Source organism: Helicoverpa armigera, chromosome 16 (genome assembly GCF_030705265.1).
Source record: "Helicoverpa armigera isolate CAAS_96S chromosome 16, ASM3070526v1, whole genome shotgun sequence".
NCBI classification, from domain to species: Eukaryota; Metazoa; Arthropoda; class Insecta; order Lepidoptera; family Noctuidae; genus Helicoverpa; species Helicoverpa armigera.
The window spans coordinates 1,131,076-1,152,985 of NC_087135.1; the positions used below are offsets into that span (position 1 = coordinate 1,131,076).

Genomic DNA, 21,910 nt, shown 5'->3' on the forward strand with positions numbered 1-21,910 from the left:
GTGCTACATTGATAATACATAAGCTGTTTTTCCATTGTATGTTTTTTTTCAAGCCCATTTCTGCGCCTGGTTTTTATTCTAAACTATTCTAATGAATTACTTTACCTATTTGTGAAAACTACAAGAAAATGCGTGCAGTAGTTTTAAGTTTAATCTCGATATTGCAATAGATGAAGAAACATGCTATAAAATTCTTAACCTACGCAATACAAATGAATATTTAAGTTCATGAGACGCATGTTTGTAAATGATTCAACGATTTACTAGAAAACCCTAACGCAGGTTTGCAGCTAAAATGTCGCTTGTTCGCTCCATAGCTATGAACCACTTTCAACGCTCACCATTCTTTACTTTATACATTTTTACTTCTGAAACATTCCATAACCACTTGTCTTCGAATTCGTGCCAAAATTCTGCAGCCAAAAGCCCCCGTCACAACCAAATTCTTTCCCCATTCAATCGTTTATTTCACTACGGCTTCTAACACTTACAATAAAAGCAGCATTTTAGGCCTCCGACCACCTAATTCCTAGCTTGCTCCAAGCTTCGAACACGGCCGTTCGGGGTCGTAAGTTTACCTCATTCATCAAATGTACGACACCCGCTATTTGTCAACAATCCTCCGGCGCGAGCTATTTGTTCACGCTATGGAGGGGGAGGGGGGGGTACCAGGGATAGGAGTGAAGGGGAGGGGGTGCAGTACATTGCTGCTTGCTGCGACTCGTGAGTGAATGGGCATGGCTATTGATTTTTGGTAATCATGTGTTTTGTTAATGTGATGTGACTGTCTGTTGGTTGTGGATATTTCATTGATTGGTGGGTGCTTTTGGTTAGATGGTAGTTTCAAGTACCTACATATAAATGTCCATCCACATAATCAAGTTTAATAAGTTGTAGTTCTAACTGAATGGAATTTAGTTGTCAACGATCATAGTATTTATGTCATCTTCTTGTAGGTATTCTTAAAAAAACTTAGAACAAAAGAAGCAATGTAAATCGTCTCCAACAATAAAATCACACCTAACTCTCAAAGTTCCACGCATTTTCGAAACATCGACGTTATCGTACGTTTTGATGCATGACATGGTATGTTATGGTCACCAGTCGGGAGTGAAACTTGAGCCCAGTCAATAGCCCACCATTCGTATGTGAATAGATGCTGATACCACGGCAATAAAGGCGACTTCATCCCTATGTACGGCATCCATTGATTGCTCACAAGCTATGCAGTTGGTAGCATGAAGAACAGAGCAAGCAATGTATGCCGTTGCGTTCGATATTCTCGTTCATTTGTTTCGTTTCAAGTAAGAGGTTTTACGGTGTATGTCGTAGAAATGTTGGACCGTGGGCGTCCTGATATATGTCTTGTGGTCTTAGGTGTTATGTCCTAAGGCGCCAGTGTGCAAGTAAATAGAGAGATTTGCGCTATAGACACATCTGTGGTGTCTCAGCGCCAGTTAAGATTTGAATGGGGAATTTGTGCTGGAAATTCTCGTGTTTATTGCTTGGTGAGATGCTGTTAGTGTAAGCTTTGAGATGGTTTCTGATGTATTCTGATTGTTAAAAAAAATGTTAGCACAATATTCATTATTATCAATACATTATTCATCTATTGATTGATGTTGATTCATAATTACCTACCATTGTGTTATTCAAGTAACAAGTGGTTTCCATCGAAATTGTTTTCTAAACTAAATGCAAAATTCTCAGACTTTGATTTTGTTGCAGTTCAGTACATATTAATATAACTCTTTGTTAGCCGTATAATTTCACATAAAATCACCAATAACAACATTAACTTCAGCAGCTAATTTAAACCATTGTAATTAATTTACCATCAACAATTACCAAAAGAGTCATTCAACCTCTTTGAGCCACCAAAGCGTTTACATGCCTTTGTACGTTAGGTTAGCAATTAAACTGTCTAGCCAAGTACATGGCAATAGCATAGCAATTCCCTTCAATGTCTATGGGCCGGCTGTGTGTATTTTGGCTGGCCAAAGGCGACAGCTTGTTGATTGACGTCAGAGACGAAGCCACGGGTTAATTCAGGCGAAGCTACGTGTATAGGGGCTTGAGATTACGGGAATTCAGGTCTTGGTGTATAGTATGTATAGATGTATTCTTCTGCTTGGAAGAACTAAGTTGCTGTTAGGGATGAATAGATCGTATCTGCCATTGCAATTGGAGCCTAATGGGGAAGTGTAAATAAAGGTCCTCAAAAACCTACCTCGGCTCAATATTATTTGTTACAAGCTATTGCAATTTTCACAGTATTAGCACATATTATGCTTAATTTAAATGACAACAATTTGTTAACAAAAGTGGCCCTAAAAAATTTTGATGTGAAGTTTGTGAGACAAACAAAGCACTCAAAGAATTTACCAGCTTTTCTTACTAACTAACATGTTGCTAAGACACCTAACAGATGTAAACTATCACACAGTAGACTGTAGACATCTTAGTTTAAGCTTCACCTTCAAGCGTTTTGGCACTAAGACAGCTTTCTGGATTAAACGTGTACCGTCCCTTTATAACTGAGACGTTTCTCAGCAAAGGTATATACCTAGGTATGTATCTCTATAATAAAGGTGTATGCTAAGACGTTAGTGTTTCGTGTGTTTTGTACTAACTGGCTGTTTGCAGAAGATTTGCTAGCTTTGGAGTGCCTGGGTAGTAGTGGCTTGTAAATATCTCCTGGGTAGGTCTCTTAACTATCTTCATCCTGCCTTTATCCCAGTTTCTACTTGGAGAAAGTGCAGCATGTCTTCTTCTTCTTTAGTTCTTTGTCTATTGTTCGGGTTTCCATTTAATGAAATCGTAAAAAAAAAGTTCGTCATTTCTGACATAATTTTCGAAGGTATAGCGGTCAAAGATTAAGAGTCAGTGTTTTAGATATTAAACTGGTTCCATCTACACTTACTTGCCTATACTTACATGCATATTATGCAGTATAATTATGTTGATCGTCTTCATCTATTGCCTCGCCCTGAATTTCTCAGCTGATTCATCCATCTTGTCCGATATTAATTCTGATTCCACTTGTTAATGTAGCAACCTGATATCCTTACTGTGTGAGTTATTGATGAAATCAAGGACCATTACCACAATTTAACTTGGTTAGTTACTTTAAATTATCACTACACAATTATGAATCCAGGGTTGTGATCACTAAAATTTTTGTCAGTAAATACAAGGGACAATTCAGTAGTCATGTTTTAAGTTTTGCGTACTGTCAGATCAGTCAATTGCAATTGATTGTGTACTCTATAGACTACCTTCTACGACGATAGACACAACAAAGCTGTATTTTCTATTTAATCTAGCTCTTCAACTGTAACCAGAAATTTCACTCAGTAAATCAGTGTACTAAACTTATGTGCCGCTCCATATATTTCGCTTCTTAGAAGTTCCAAATACTACTAACTAGCCATTTCCTAACGACTTCACCCAAACCCAAAATCCTACCCATTCTTACCCACAAAGCAATGAACTCTTGCACAATATCCCGATACAAAATCTGGACTATTGTAATACTACATGTAATAAGGTCGTGACCGCTGCCCGTATCCCCTAATCTGATTAACTGAGGGCACTTCCCTCCCCAGGCGTCTATTGAACTATATTGTTATGATATAAGGTTTCATTAGGATACTATTGAGTATTGCTACTGACTTCTTTATGAATTGAATGATTAACTAGTTGGTATTTGAGAGCTCTAAAATTTAGGACAGCAATTTAGTGATTTTCGAGTATTCTTATAAAGATGTTCCTTGGCCGTTGACCCAACGTGTTGTTTTTGCGCTGATCTGGACTTTTTCTTACTTTACGATGGACAAGATACTATTTCAATCAGTAATTTGGGTTTTAAAGATTTTCGCAATGTTGTCTAACATTTGATGTGTTGCTAACAAAGTTCTTTATCATGTAAGGAGTACTTACCTCATCTTTCATTATTCCACCATGTACCACCACTATTCCACTACCTATTCATTCTACACTATCACTAGGTAATATTAGCTCAAAATTTAATCTAAACCCAGACAAAACTAGGCACGTCCCTCCATTATCATCGTAGATTTGCATTATTCTCTAGAGCACTAATAACGCACAGCGCTCATTAATCTGACTGCCAATTGCTATAATTATTGTCTTATGTATCCCGCAGGATATTCTGCTACTGTTATTAGTAATTGTAAAGCTATTGTTGTGGAGTAATTACTTATTTAATCAATTCTGGGTAATTAATGATGAAGGGAATAGTAGATATGTATGGCGCCTTTGTAGTGATTTCGTGAGTTTCAGCCGTTGCAATGTTGACGTGAATCAATTGTGGACGCATTTAGCTTACCTTGTAGGTTAACCGGTATTGGGAAAGCTTTTAAATGTTACATTTGGGAAGAAAACCTATTTGTTCTTTAAAATACTTTCTATTTTGTGCAAATACTGATCAAATCTTAAAAACCTGCGTTGCATCCAAATCTGGAAACATTTCATTGATTTGGAAATCAAATCTGCTGCTCGTTCCGATGCAGGCGGTTGCTCGGTCACTATTTCATCCTAGTGCCAAACTAAATGGTGCTTAGTGTCAATGTGTTAGAGACGATTTTTGTATAAGTTCCTCCTATCCATCACATTGTTGTGTCTATTACCTAGCTTGCGAACCAGCGTAGACATAATCTCACCATTACAATAAGCGCAATCATCTGTCGCAGAACAAAACATCAAATAGGCCAGTTTCCCAGAGTTGTCACAATTAACCAATTGTTTTAACAGGAAATGTTCATTAGGGACCACCTACAGAACAACTTTATAAGGATGTGAACTGATATCAACTTATTTTGATAATCTTCTGCACGTAGGTGGTCACTTTGACCCGGTAGTGTCAGTCACAGGGTTTGGTTAAGAAAGACCTATGGCCTGTCTAGGTGGAGCCATAAGTGTCGCCTTAGATTCAAACACATTTGTTTGTCTTGGTGTTTACTAAGTGAATGTAATAATTCAACATAATAGTTAAATCTCAATGTACCTAATACTATATTGCAGTGTTTGATGTATACGGTCAAATATATGCATTGAAATTGGTAGCATTGATTACTTTATCAAGACTTTGGGATTTTTCTCATGAAGAAGTTACCGAGACAGTTGCATTTTACAACACGTTCTACTTGCTTGCCATCATTGTAAGTATGTACGAGTAGATCAGCGTTATTTTATTGAACGGTTCAATCACATCCTGATTACCATTTTATTCCTGATTTTTTTCTAGGCTCTATTTAATTTTAAATCCAATGGAAATGGTGACGAAAGCGTCACAATGCGGAGGTCTCTCGTTGACCAATCGATAGTCTACGGTTCGACAAACTAAATCAGTCCCTCGCGCCCTCGGCCGATAGCGATATTTCGGGCAAGTCCACTTCAATGTTATTTACTTTGGACTCGTATTTATGTAAGGGTTTGTATGTATGTGTTGTATGTTTATGTTGTATTGTATTTATATCACGAAGTACCATGGACTAAAGTCGGGTAGAATTCCTGTTTGAGTCCCACCAGTAAGACCGAAAGTTGTCAAGGTTCGTAATAACTTCATCATCATCATCATCAGCCTATCGCAGTCGCAAAATTTTGAAATTACCGACAGTAAATAAATTACACTTTAAATACTACCTACTCTATGACAGAAGCGAAAAAAGACTCTTATTTAAAAAGAAAATTAAAAATCTTTTTTTTAAACAATTGGTATTCAAAAAAACATTGCTATTTTATATCATAAAGAGTTTACAATGAGCTTTATGGAAAATATAAAAATAGTGGCGTGTTGATATTAATTAACGCATATTTTTATTAAATAAAATGAAGAGATAATTAATACTCGTGATATTTAAAAACAGCTTTTGTATTTAAAACAATGTTTTTTGCTTGCGAAAAACAAAAGGAAAATAGTTTATCGAACATCGAATGCACACTGGTCATATGTTTGCTTGCCAAACTGAAGTTTGCGGGTTCATTCGCACATAAAGCTAAATATTTGAGTACACTGTGTCACTTTTATGGTAAATTTGTACCTACTGATTATTCATGTATGATGACAGTAAATAATTTAATTATTACACGTCTATTCCATTACAAAGGCAACTGAAAGCATTTTTGTGTATCAATGTAACTAAAGGCACAATTTTCCCAAAATTCGACATCGACCAGCCCTCAAAGCATGCATCATTTTTAATACTTTTTCCAAACTAATGGAAAACCATCGATCGGATATCTACATAAAAGACCCACAGACACTAAACACACGTATTACAAAAGTGCCTATCGTAAATATTGACCCCATAAAAACCAGTAGTCCGGGCAAAACAAACGTATGTCTAATCGATTTATAATAACAGACCAAGGGGTTCGAGCTATAATCATAGATAGTTATAGAAGTGATTCCACGGGACAATTACTGTATGTGGTGATAGTTCCTGATCATTGTCTCTCCCCTTCATATGGGAAAACTTTGGGAAATAGGGAAATAAATTATTAAAGGGTGATGTGTTTTTGGATGTCTTTGTCGTAGTTTAAGGATTATCGGAAAGTTTTTTGAATTATTTTGACTGATTATTGGTGCTTGTAATCAAATAAAAATAATTTAGTAAGAGAACAAGTAATAATTCATTTAAAACTAAACTTAATCATTGGCATAAAAATATAATTAAAAGAACCAACATCTTTGTCAAACGCATAATTTTTTTTACCCCGTCAAATTTACATACACAAATCCACATTAACATCTTTTTATTTAAAAAGAACTTTTTATTTTACAACTCAAATGTTACTTTCAACCTCAGAAAGCATACTGTTGAGTCCACCCAAGAGTGTACTAAATTGTCCCCGCAAACAACCTCCCGCGACCTCGAGAATTTTATACTCTCATATTACAATGTAGGGCCAAGATTACTATAATAAACTTTAAGAACTACCTAAAGGGTACTGTGTAAGTGAAATCATCACGCCTTATCCCGAGGGTGTGAGCAGAAATGTTCATTTTGTAAGTTCGTGAGCCATGGTTGGTCGTTTTGGTTGGCTGTTAGAAGTTTGGGAATGGGATGATAGAGAAAATGCTTTTTTTGTTTTTTGTTGGTTTGGAGACTGAATGGTGTGAATGAAGTGGTCCGTGTTTCAGTTTTTTGCATAAAGGTACTTGACCTATACTTGACGAAGTAGTACTTGTTCAATAAAAATGTTAATAAAGTTTATTTTTGTGGAATGTCGTATACCGTGATTTGAAGTCTATTACACGATTATGGGCACTACTATAATAACTTATGCTAATACAAAAACTGTTGTTAAATTACTCCACATAATAATAGTATTTCAGTTAAACCAATTGTTAGAATGGCCCGGTCTACCGTTTAATGCAGTACTCATAACTGGGTCAATTATAAACTTCAGTTAAAAATATTAACCTATTTAGCACGGTGGGTCATTGTACCGATATGTTAAACTTACTGAATGTGTTAGCCTTGTGTGTTACTCATTTATATTAATTAGAAGCGTGTTAACTGTGATTTGGTGTCAATTCTAATTGTTTGATTAATTGATGTACGAAAATGGTGTGTTTATTTGTTTGTATGCCTTTGTTCTAATAGGTTATTTACATGTCATTAATTTCATTAGTGGAATCATTGTCTGTTTTGTTTGAATGTTTCTAAATATAACATAAAAAAAAACAAATATAAAAATAATATGGTTCGTTCTCCAGTAAGCCATAATCATCCTTATTGACGTTAATATAAAGGTCAAGACCGAAAGGTCACATCAAATCAGCCCGGTACTCCCAAACGTGTAATTCTGCCTATTTCAGCTCCTTTCATATCAGGCAATACAAAGTGAAATTGTATATTTCCGTCCGAAAAGCAACCAGTGTAGATGGATCCCTGAAAACCTGATCATGTTGATATAATAGTGGATTGTTTCTATAGGCTTGAGGGTCAAGATAAAATAGATACAGAGTTATCTTCTGTCCGAGTTTGTTTCCCAAAATAAGGGTATGTAAGGGACTGAAAATTATAGTATGACATGTCGTGTTTTTGTGTCTTCGAGATAAAATAAATAGTTTTTTCCTTTCTTTCCATGGTTATTGTTTAAGGGAATTTTCTTGGGTTGAAAAGATTTTGGTTGTGTTATGATTTTTTTTTCAACAAGGGTACCTTTTCAAATGTTTGTTGTTTTGAATGCTCTCCACCTGAAGATAGCCCTTTCAGTAGGTGTGTTTAATATGGTTTTACTCATAGTCCAAACAAAGACAGCCAAATAAACACACTAGGACTAGAATGAGGTTTATAAAAATCGTTTGAAATAGCTTTTTCTCTTTGGCGTGTCTTTAAAGTTTCTTGTTAGTTACTATGTTATTAAGTTGGTATATGTAATTATTAAAGCTTCCAGACAAGTGAACAATGTACCAATTGAATGCTAAAATCTATATCATATCATAATGTGTTACGTCACGCGCTCCGATGCGTGGGCGCATCAAAGGTACAATGTGTGAATTATCGTAATGGTCGTCGTTAGTCTAAATTGATCATAGATTCACTTTCATTGTAGCTTTGAATGAAAAGATTAAGCCATCGACGTTTTGGCAGGATAGGGCAATTTGAATTTTGAGTTATTGAAATTACTCGTGCGCGAAGGGTTCCGTAGGTACCATTATCTTCCGTAGGTATAGGAGTCCCCCAAAATATTTCTTTTATTCTAGATTTCAGTACGTATTTGTTGTTATTGCGGCAACAGAAATACATCATCTGTGAAAATTTCAACTGTCTAACTATCACGGTTCATGAGATGCAGCCTGGTGACAGACGGACAGACGGACAGAGGAGCGACAAAAATAGGGTCCCGTTTTACCCTTTGGGTACGGAATCCTAAAAACATTTTTTTTCTACGTATATTACCGGTATTAAAGAGAAACGTCACATACTAACTTTTGCAAACTGTATGAACTTATTGAATAGTAAATTATTCAAACGACACAATTGTTCGCTAATGAATTCAAATATGTTTTTAATTGTCGCGTCTTTGACTCATACATGTATGTAATTGGTGTAAGGCAAGGGTTAATGTATGGCCTGTTCGCTCGTTAGGCTAATTGTTTAATGGTAATTTGGAGATTTTATGGACGCGGCGGGTTAGTGAGGGTTAAGATTTAGAAGTGATTTTTGTGTCCTAGTAAAATGTCTTGTTTTTTTTTTCTTGGGGAAGTAGGTCAATATTTTTTGTGGCTTTATTACGTTTTATGATACATGTAGCTGGCATGCGCTAATGTAGATTTTTGAAGCCATAATTCTTTAAACGATTTTCTTAATCAGTTAATTACCAAAATATAAGAAAAATAAAAATTGATTTATAATTTATATAATCAGGCGTTTTGCGGAAATCGTAAGTTTAACTTAACATTTTAATTTTAAAACATAATTGAATAAACAGTTGGGAAAAAATACTAACTTTCATTAATGAATTAATTAGTAATCTTTACAAGTGTTAAATTACAAACAGTTAGGTCGAGTGAGGTCGGTCGTTGACTCGATTTTCCAAAATCACAATTATACAATTAGGTCAGTTCCACACTGATGATATATTTTCCCCCATTCATCGAGTAAGGCATGACAATGCCGTCACCGACGCGGCAGGTATTCGCACAATGTCTGGCGTATTCATGCAATAGTCTGGTGCGATTCGACGCGATGTAGCAATGACAGATAATACTGCAGAAAGTACACATCGAAGAAAACAATACTGCCTATTTGGTGTCAGGAAACACTAACGTAGATAGCATTCCTCAATAGATATAGTAGAGGTCATTTGTAGGTCTTGTCAGGTTTAGATTATTACATTCAACCCACTACTTCTAACTTCGAAAGTGAGTTTATCTTCTAACTCCCAAATACCAAACTGCTGAACCAATTACGATGACAGGAATGTCATGGAGATAGTTATCAGCCTGAAAACGTAGATAACTACTTTTTATGTATGGGACATAAGCTCTCATTGCATTAACTTCCAACATAAGTGGTTAAAAATGCCAACCTCCTCTTCCAATTATATAAACGTTATACTTTACTTGAAATTAAGTAAAAACAGACGTAACACATGGACAAAATTGCTAGTGGAAGATAGTGATTTCATATATTTTGCCAAGTGGACCTTCTGCCTGCAATATGAATGTGGTGCAAGGTCGTCGCATGCATCGGATAGCACTGCAGGTATGCGTGCCACGTTGCAGTGGCGTAACCTTGAAGATACCTGCTGCGCCAGGTGCTTTACTCATGTAGGTATTGTGCGGATTTTGTTGGTTTGTTCCGAAAAAAATATTTGATTAGAATGATAGCTTCAAAACTGAAGTGGACGAAGAGGTATGTTGATGTAGTTCAGTAGCAGTAGTTCTTGTTGATCCATGTATTCAAAACCACCATAATGCCACTGAGTAATGCATATAGTAGGTATGCAAAATGTGACAGAACTTGTAGAAATTCTAAAAGCATAAGTGATAGTTGTTACTATCTGTATTGAACCGCTATGAGTAACAGTCTCTAAATGTCTTTTCAGCTAATATTTAAAACTACAAAAATAAAAACTCTAGTTATTAGTTTCAATACTGATAATCTATCTGCAATTATTTTCGACTGCAGCTTAATAGGTATCAAATAACTGAATAAACCATTCAGTAATTCGATACCTGCCTTTCCATAGAGTACCTATAAGATTAAAATCGACTCCATTGAATCGTCAATCGCAATCCCATTTGCCGGTATATTGGCTCAACATTTTTAACTAGGCCGCAGTTTTTAAGCCCCGTATAATGCCGTTCTCCTGTGCACTCCAATTATCCACAACTCATTCGATTGAGGGCTCCATTCAATCTTTGAGTGACGGGAATAACCTTTATTATTTTTTTTGCCGTGTTTTTTGTTTACTGGTTGTCTGAGTACTAAACTTGTTGACATGTGGAATAGTATATTTCAACCCGCGTCTCGATGAACCTGCTTTAAAGTGCCAAAACTAAATGGGTGGCCAAACTAAAACATTTTAATATTTCCAAATGTGCCTTCGTTAACGGTTTCTTGTCTTGTCATTTTCCTTATCAAATCCCAACTTAGTTCCCTGCCTGCATCATCTTCCAAAACCTGCCTTCTAGAATCAAATTCAAATCTTAATTTATTTACACCATTCTTAACATTACGAACAAACTGACCCGTCCCCCTCCCCTGACCTACCTTGACCTGTTTCAGCCAATCTTTTGTTTCTCGTTGTCATGCGAATTCCTCTAAGGCTCGTTTTGCCTAACGAGTTTTGGTCCAAAGATGAAAGATATGGCCTATTGTAAAAATGGGAAATGGAATCGTTTTGATGGGAGATCGGTATCTTTTCGAAGGTTTGCTGTTTCAGCCTCTTCTTGGTAGTTTTGTTTTGTTTCTGTTTTCGGTTTGTCCCTTGGGTGTCATGGCTGTGATTACTCTTGTAATGAAAAAAGTTGCTTTGGCAAGAAATAGTTGACTTTTACATGCATTTATCTTTACCTATCCTTGGGCGATGTTTAATGCAAGAAAGTCTTATTTATAGATTGCTTAGAATATAAATAACCTATTTGTGTCACCAATTACATCTTTGAAATTGGCTCTGATCATCCAAATAGCACAATTAATTGCTTTGTTAAACCTTACATTTCAAAAAGACGCAAAATTGAATTGAACCCACAAACCAAATTCATTAGCAAAATTGACACCAATCGAAGTAAAACATCAAAGCTACCCAAATAACAAAGCTAACAGCGATATTAATAAATTCTCGTACATTACAACACGTAAAGACAATTTCTCTGAAATCTCGTTCACTGCAACCTCCAATTACTTAAGCAAAGGAGATGCTTAATTACAGCTATCCTTTCGTATTTAAATTCAACTCTGCATTACGTTGTTCAAAATTAAAGGCAAGGGTTTTCTTTGATGTTGTAGTTTGGCTATCGTTGAAATTGTTCTGCCTTGCTTATAACTTATAAGTAAGTTTTAGGCCTAAATTATCCATCACCAAGTTAGAATTTGTGTAAATAGTCTTTCGCAATAAATACGCTCTATTACATTGAAAGAATTTTCCAAATCAGTCTAGTAGTTACTGAGCGCGTTCAGGCCAACAACCTCTATAGCTTTATAACATAAGTTTACATATGCTAATATAATATGCACAAGAAAATGATAGGTCTACGTGATGGATGATAGTGGTGTAATGTAGCTTGAATCTTAGACCTAAAACGATTCAACCGATCCTCTTACGATATGGATCTCAGCCTTTAATCGACTAACAAGACCCAGTCTCAGAGTATTCTCAAAACTGTCTGATGCTCTCTGACTTCTGGTTACGGTATCATGAATGAAATGCATAAGTATCTAATTTAGACGAAGATATTGACTCAAGGTTTAATTCGTGTGTAAATAAAGTCTACCATTTTCATTCACACACCATCATAAAAAAAAGCAAATAAAATACCTTGGATAAACCTGTCCCTATTAGCTTCCCCATTCTTTGGGCAATCATTGGGTAGAAACATTTCCTCATTACCGTGGATTTGTTTGTTTAATGGAGTAACAGCATATCGGGTATCGACTCACTGAGTAAACACTCATCTGAATAACCTTTGTTTGGATTGAGCCCAATTAAATGTGAGACGGTGTTTTTAAAGGCATTCATTGGCTTCGCACAATGTTTTGTAATAAGGTCTGATATGGAGTAAGCAATTATATGGGATATAGGTGGACCCAAAATAAATGCAGATTTAGTGAGATGGAATTAACAAAAATAAGATGTAAAATTTTTTGACAATGTTGACTTTACCAAAAGTGTAACATCACTTAATTAAAAAAGTAATAATGACGATCCTTTTAACGCTCAAACAGCCTTCAAAAAGACTTCTACCAACTAAAGAAACAAAACGCTAAGCTTACTTAAATCCAAAGGAGCCTACAACTACACATAAAATATCAAGACCATCAAGACTAAGATATTTCTTTGTGGGCAAAGCCACGTCAGCAATACGACTGTATCTTTGGTAATTACTCGGCAACCCGCCCCAGGGATGTCTGCGTACAACGAACTTGGTAACACGATGATGCGGTATTTGTACGAAGAATTTCTTGGAAAAATATTTTGTTGGATGAAATCATGGTACTGAACTGTGGATAATATAAGTGTGTTCTAATGGAATGTGTGTCATTGCTTCGTAATTTTTATTCCTCAACTAAATATTTCTAGAAAGTGTTTCTTCTTTTATAATTCCAAAGACGCGATCTTCTTTTTTAAAAGTTGGTGCTGCCTTTGGTTTTAAATATTTCATTTCATTCAAATGTTCTTTACCATTGATTTCAAATGTAACTATCACTACCCAAATATTTATTCCCGTAACTGGAACTATATCTACCATTTCCTTCATTATCTTATCCACATTAATATTCTACCTCCGTAGTATATCACAAGTTAATAAAGGCAACTAATGAAGGGTTTTCTTTTAGCCACCGTCTTTACTTTGCGTTCCTATGCAACGCCCAAGGGACTAATGTTGCCAGCGTTGACTTTGAAGAATTAATATACCGAGCTCGGTAATGTATTGCCAATTTATACGTGGAAAGAATGGAGTTTTATACGTGTTTGTCAATGTGGTAATTGAGATGAATAATGATGTATTGGTATGTCTGTGAAGGTGTGCATCCGATGCCGTGGAGAGTTTATGATCAGAAAGGGACGAAGAATCGTATGCAATGTTTTGGAAGACTATGAATATCATTTATTTTGTTAGGTTATTGTACAATATTGTACAATTGCATATAAAACACATTTTGATGCATGCCACTTTAAAAAATCTTACTTCTTATTTTTGAAATTAGTAATTCCTGAAATTGCTTCCTATATATGTATAGGTAAAGCGAACGAAGGTAAAACAAATTCTAATACGCAGGTAAAAACAATTTATATTCCTCACCAATTTCCTTAAAAAAAAAACAATACCATTTCAAAATTAAAATTCCCTCAAGTAAAGGCAACACTAATACATTTTTAATTCTGGTAACCTCAAGAAACGTGGCTCGTAGATCACAGCGTCTCCTGCAAACAGAATTACAAATTCATGAAAATGTTAATAATTTTTACTGAGGTAGGATTTTTTCTCTTTTACTGATAGAAGGGTGGGTTTTATTAGGGAGGTTCCGGGAGGGTGTTTAAGTAGATATACTGTAATTTGAATCTTAATACGAAAGCCATTATTTATTTTAAGTAGGGAAAGAAATGCGTGATTCTTTTTGCGTAAGACTTTTTGCTACTGGAGGCGATTGGGTGTTTGATGTTTGAGTGTTGAGCTTAGAGGGCACTTGATGAGCTAGGACAAAGGTTTTTCAAATCTTTGTTTATGCTAAGTTTCATAAACTCGTACCGACTTACAAATTGGGGGTCGGTTATGTTTATATAAATTCACTGTGATGTACGAGTATACACATTCCATTCAATTTCATCTTTCACACGGCCTCCGTTCAGTTCTAAGCAAACCCTTCTGATAAATAACTCCCATCATAACATACGCCTACCTTATAGTTCCAACACGGCACTCAAACACGTATCCAGAAAAATGGTTCCGCATTTTCTTATCCCTATAAACGGGACCACCGAAATTCTTAGACAAACCATACATAGCAGAATCAATATCCATCTTCTTATATGTCACGTTCGGCAAACACGAACGGTCTAAACGGTCCCGGAGCAAATAAATATTTCAGTGTACTTTGTATTTACGCGACGCTCCCACAAATACTCCTCAGAGTCTTAGACTGCTGTTATAGTTTTGTAGAGGGTTTCCAAATGCTGAATTTCTAATGAAATACTGTTTGATGGTGTCGCAGTGAAATATGAAGAGGAGGGACACTGGAAGTGGTTTTATTAAAAAGCTCCCTCTCAGTTTCTTTGTGTTATTAAAATAGAGTTGGCGTCGTCATTCGACTGCAGGCAATGTTACCTCTCTGTAAAATTCTAAGAACGAATGGTTACCCTTTTCAGTTAACATATAACTGGTTAATGTGTATTGTCTGTGTGCCATGAAAATGGCTATCACATCTATTCAAACAGTCTTTAGATTTGATCCCAAAAAACTTCCCTTTACAATCTCTATTTATTTTATACATAGGTACTTTTGTAAACTCAAATATCCTAACATTCAACCTTCTTCCACAGTAATAGAAACGGGCGACGAGCCAGCAGCATGCAACGGCAGAAGGACCCTAGTTCTGGCGAACCACCAGAGCACAGCCGACGTGCCAATGCTGATGGCGGCGTGGAACCCCAGGGCTGGAGTACTGCCCAACCTCATGTGGATCATGGACCGAGTCTTCAAGTTCACCAACTTCGGCATCGTCAGCGTGTTGCATGAAGACTTCTTTATACAAGCGGTAAGTGGAATTTCAAACCCCATATTAGTCTTTTTTTACGTAAATCCATGGATACCAGAATTAAATCTTGTAGGGGTAGTGAAAATTCTAGTATGATTTATAGTTTTGAAATTTAAAACCACACGCTGAAAATGTAATTGGCAAACTACCTCTCAATAAAATTTATGATACAGAAGTGACATCTACATTATATTTTACTCCCGCTGTTACTTCTGATGTCTGCATTGATAGTCAAAACAGTACGTGGGAGCACATAATTTACAACACAAAAGCAGACGCTGATTTAACAACCAAAGAAACTCAAGAAGCAACAAAACAGTAATTACCCAATAAAACTGAAACAAGAAACGATATTTACAACACACTTACTGATCCATCTCAATAACTCATTTATAGCCTTTCTCTTCGATCAGGACAGAATCACCACGCCAGGTGTCACCATAAAACTAAACTTTACTCCCAATCGTAAAATCTAATCGTTTGACCTACTTGGTTAACCAGGTCGAGCTGTCAAAGACCAATATAACCTTAATTATCCTGCACTATACATTAGTACGCGTCAATCTTGATCGTGGATCAGGGTTTTAGTTGTTTTTTTTTTTAATTGGTGTCATCGATCAAGTTGTTAGTATCTTTGCCAGATGGTGTTGATTTATTTTGTTAAGCTGTTGTTACATTTTTTCATCTACTTAGTTACATGTTTAGAAATAATGCCATTTATTAAGCTACATTTCAAACAATACATATTTATCATCTTCGTTTTGCATACTATTGATATCCTCATCTGAAGGCTAGTGTTATGTAATTTTTGGTTTAGACATAACTGACTTTTTTACTACAAAATTAGCTTTCACCAACCAATTCATCCATTTCAACTGTTTCAAGTATTCATTAGAGTGCCCTCTCAAATTCATCTTCGTATCTATTAGGGGCTCTAACCCGTCGATAATTAGCTCATCCGGGATCAAGTTCCCACGATACACAAACATCCCGGTAACACCATGTGTCCCGGGCTGAACGTTTTAAGGCGTCCCGTGGTGCGCCCCTTTGACTTGCACGTCAGAAGTCACTTTTCCGGGGATATGCGTTTTGGAAGTTGACCTTGGATTTTAGGTTAGAAATACATTGACTCCTGTCTTACGTAGCTGAAAGTGTATTCTATGTAGTGGATGCACACCTATAAATCAAATGTATATGTGGATCTCTTAAAATTGTATCTTTTGCTGTTTGGAGCATGATAGGTATTTGTATTTATTCTTTATTTCACTCTTAACAATAAATAAATACAGAATTAAGAAAAACAGTTTATGTACAACGGCGAGCCTTACAGCCAACAGCTTAGGTATTGCTAAATTACTTTTATGTTCTTTCATATCTTAAAGTTACCAGCTTTCATTCAGTAAGTTCGTTAGGCAAATAAGCGCCACCAAGGCAAATACCATATGAATCCATTACGGCTTTTAAAAATAAAAGAATCGAAAGCTTGATACATTAAACCAGAGTGATATAGTTGTTAAAACGCATGCTTTTAATAGTGTTTGCACTCACACGTAAACACATAGCTTACAATTACTCAGACTTGATCGTTATCACATTAAAAGCATACATTCCGACTCGTCTCGCGGGCCCATTAAGCCTTATTGAAGATGTTCCACAGTTAAACGCTTTCACGATACTTTGGTCCGCTATGCGTAATCAAATCGATTACTGATGGTCTTATTAGATTGTAGTAAGGTGGAAATTTTTTGTTGATTCAATAAACTAAAATGTAGAAGTACCTACCTGCTTTGGGTCGTGACTTGGCTGTGCGCACATCAGATCCTTTTGTTAGTTACAGGTAACCATATGATGACCCTTCTAATACATATTGGTGGGAGTAGCCTCTAGGTTACTAAGCATCTATGTTTTGCTGATAGGTTTAAAAATACCTTCTAGCCAGTTCAGGAAAAGCCTGGATATAAAATATCTCCTATACAAAAAGACAGGCTTCTCCTTGCAGGGTAGCTAGTTCCACCATCTGTAAAAACTCACAGGAAATGCTTGGGCGTTTTGTGAGCTGTCTTTTGTACCTTGATAATTATGTAACTTGACCTCCAATAAGTGCTTATTTCCAACCTTCTTTAAATAAATCACTTTTCTTATGTGCTGATGCATGAGCTCGAGCAGCAATTGTTCTCATCTTTCAATGCCTATACGAATATTATTCCACACAACTTCAAGTAACATAGTCTTAATCCCATCTATCAATTTCGGCTTAATGTTGATTGAATATAAACTGGTTCTGATGAGTTCTGCTGATTAACATTCACACAGATCTCCTCACATATTAACTGCGTTAATTATTATAGATTTTCATATTATATGAGCTTGTCGATTATATTTTGATGGTAGAACAAGTCACGTTTGTTAAATTGATTTTTATTGCCAGGTATTTCTCATGTTAGTATATCTAAGTATGTTTATGTTGTTAACATTGCGGTGGATGGCAATTAGGGTATGGGTATATGGAGATGATGATGCTTGGTTATGTAACCAGGGTAAAAAATGTAACATGAATAAGAACGGAGTAAATGTTAGTATGACGTCTGACGGACAGGAATGGAAGCGTGAACCATTTTGCACCGTTCCCAAGTTATTCGCTTCAGTCCTATATGGTTCCCAGGAAATATGATAAAAAAAGTTGGGTTCGGCAAACAGACTCTAATTGGAATTGCGACTGGTTAATCTTTCCATAGAACAATCGCGTAATCTTTTCTGATTTGATTATAGAACCAAATCATGTGTGTAAAATGTACCGCATAGATACATCTCTATTAGCAGAGCTAGCGTTAAATAATCACAGTTCAAGACAGTAAGTTTTGCCAAAAGATCATACCGTCTCTTCGCAGTAAGTGCGAAACTTGGCCGCCTATATGAATACTTAGCCAGTAATACTAGCAATGTGTAAAGGAATATACACATTGATTATTTTAACTTTTGAGTGCTCTTACGTTTAAAGTTATCAAACTTGCTTTTATCAAACAGATTTTTTTGTGTTTTCTTAAAAAGACTGATTTGCTGGAAGATATTAAAAGAAGCCTTTATTAAGCTCTGGAGTGTTTATAGATCTTTAGTTTTAGCGTGAAAGCACCACTTATAGACAGAGTTACTTTCGCATTAACACTATTAATAAGGATGTAAAAAAAAACAAGACATTTATAATACTAAAAAGATTCACTACAAATCAAACAGATGTTCTTATTACACATGATTTACATTATATTTCCTGAAACAAAACCACACAACTTCTTCAGCCACATGGCGAATAATTAATGCATTACATATCAATGTATGCAGATACCAGAGCGCATGTCACAAACAAATGATTAAGTGCAGATAAAGAGCGGCTATTTACAGCGGCTGGTTAAAGCGGGACAGTTTAGTCAGCGCTTTATTTATGACTCGGACACAATTTGCCCACAATTGGCCGTTTTGGTGACGTGATTCACTAACTAACGCCAAGTGTGGGGATGTTATGCGGTTGTAGCGTGCGGGACGTGGCCGATACGATTATTATTAATACTCAAATTATGATACAGTTTGCTACATATGTAGATAGGTTTAGGTTTGAACATAGAATTGACAAGGTTTGAACCATCCCGAGCCTTGTCCCAACTATGTTGGGTTCGGCTTCCAGTCTAATCGGATGCAGCTAAGTACCAGTGTTTTTCAAGGAGCGACTGCCTATCTGACCTCCTCAACCCGGGCAATCCAATAATACCCCTAGATAAGACTGGTGTCAGACTTACTGGTTTCTGACTATACGTAACAACTGCCAAGGATGTTTTTAGGTTTGAATATACAGTGGTAATAATTCATAGTCTGATGAGTCAAAGGTGAATTTGGAGTCATTTCAAAATCACCCTTTTTGTAATGTTACCCTTTGTGAAGTCCATTTCAATTGTAACTAGTATTAGACTACGTACTATTGCTAGGTAACCTTTAACAAAGGTGAATTTCGAGTCATTTCCAAATTGCACATCAGTTACTATTTTACTTTGTGAATGTATAACGTCTAGCCTTTTGTACCCATTGCCTTGTTCGCAATTGGCAATAAGCTATGACCGATGTTACCCTTGTTATGCCCTTTTTCATAGTCAAATGTCATTTCAAATTTTCTTTAGTGTCAAAGAGCATTTTGAATCGCAATGGGTTTTCGACTTGAATTATGAAATAGGTGTGACATGACTGACAAACAAAGTCCTTATGAGTATGGCATTCGCTTTGCGTGAACCATTCAAACAAACTGACATCCGGACTTCTAAAATGCCATCATAAGTCACAACAAGCTTTCCCATTCAACCAATAATCCTTACAAATCCACTATTCCCATACATCCATCATTTTAATCCTTACCTCACGACTCCGACACGACTAAACATCGTCGTGTGTAAATGTGTTCGCAATCATTCATTGTCTTGGAGCTGTCTTTGTTGTCTCCTTGCTACATTTGTCTCTGAATGTTTTAATGCTTTTAACTAACGTGTATATCATAATATACTATATGTATTTCAACATGTATTAACATATTTCGCCCTGCTTTTGTTTCTCGTGATGTATTTACGAAATTACTACTGTGATAGTCGCAAGAGATGTGTTTTTGTTTCTAAAGAAAATTATTATTTCTATTGTGAACATTTTGCGGGTTTCATTCGTGTCTGTAGTAACTATTCATGTTGGTAAAGCTGGTGATTTTCTGTAATGTCTCTCTTTGTTCACTTTTATAATATTGCGTGATGAATCTTTCTAGACGAACTAAGTACTTTGATTTAGACAGACAATAATTTAAACTTAAGACCCGTCATTTGGTCTCATAAAAATATATTTCAGTTGTCAACATCTTATTTACTTATTTATTTATTAAGGTGCGCCAATAGCAATACATAAAAAATATAAAAATAATCTTATTTATCGTGATCTCATAATATGTACTAGTTACAAAATACTTCACCTTTAAACTAAAGCTGTCTTCCATAGTTCAATCACCAAATTTTCACCACCCAAAAAAACCACCAAAATGGCGCGTCATCTGGCGAATTCTCGCAAGCAGAAAACGTAGTAAAACCTCAAACGTTAAGATTTACATTTTGTCAGTTAATTATTCACGGAGGGTTTAGATCGCGGCCGGTGCACTCCCTGTTAATCCGGCTCCAGATTACACCGACCTTAGCGACAAACATTTCGGCGGAGTACTCAATGATTTTGGTGTGTAGTGGATTTTAAAATACTTTTTTGGGTTTTTAGATGGTGTATCAGTATTGTAGAGTTCTTGTTATGACCTAAGAATGCGTATGACACAGATAAGTGAGTGCTTTCCTATTAGATTATTTTAGAAATAAAATGTTTTTACATTAAAATAATTTTGTTAGCATTTAATCAAATTAGGTAGAAATTCGTTTTTTTAATTCTTTTGGTCCTGCCATTAATCAAACATAATATGTAAATTTATGTATAAGTTCGTCAATTTTAGGGATTTGCTAGCATTAATGTCTGACAATAGTTATGTAGAGAACACTGCTAGCGGATTCTTCGCTTTACTTCCAACTTCTTAAGCGTTATGAGTAAAATAATAATACCATTACTGATTTTTACATAATCATAAATCACATGCAACTATTACTATTATAATATACCTGTTGCTACATTTCCTATCCGCATAGCTGTTTAAACAGTAGAGTTCCTACAGAAAATCAATGTCTTATTAAAAAAACATACAATGAGCGTACCAACGGATGTGACACGTTAATGCTATACAAAGTTGTTGATGCTATTGTTATAGCTTTTATTGCGATGCAACAAAGTCTAAAATTAATTGTCGAGTGCACGCCAGATGTTGTAATAGTAGTCGGGATATGTGTGGTGCAAGGTAGAAGATTATGGAGATGGAAATTTTTGATATTATCTCCCTTGTAACACTGCATTTAGTTATTCGACTGTTTTTATTCACAATAGACTGTAAGTTTCATAACTGTAAAAGAACGTCGTAGGTAGATACAGAAAAGTTATATCTAATCGAAATGGTGGGGCTATCAGACGCTTTTTCACATTGTTTTTTTTTGCATTGAGCATTTTAAGGACTATGTACGCGCATTTTCGTAAAAGAAAGGCACCGTTTTAATGTCCAGAAATCACTTTCAAATATCTTTCTTTGATATTTTATCAGGTGGTTATCCGAAATCATCGTTGCAATTACATCATTATAAACATACTCATTACCATTAACCGCTACCGCTCACAACTTGAACCAGTCCCAGAAAGTATTAAAAACAATGTTGCATACCCCTCCCGAAGCGAGTTTACGACCCCTGCCCCTTTATAGACACAACTAATAAACTCGAATCGCCTTGCTACCGGTCGACACGCACCGTTTTAAAACGGCTTAAGTGCACACACTACATACAACACTTATG

The 21,910-nt window shown here is 35.8% G+C and overlaps 1 protein-coding gene across 1 annotated transcript in view; it reads left to right on the forward strand.

Moving 5' to 3' along the window:
• The window catches only part of LOC110369850 (acyl-CoA:lysophosphatidylglycerol acyltransferase 1), a 236,573-nt gene that overhangs the window by 110,683 nt on the left and 103,980 nt on the right, over window positions 1–21,910 (forward strand). Inside the window, exon 4 of the mRNA XM_064038707.1 lies at window positions 15,247–15,461. Coding sequence (XP_063894777.1) covers window positions 15,247–15,461 — 215 coding nt within the window. The remainder of the gene's footprint in view (window positions 1–15,246; window positions 15,462–21,910) is intronic.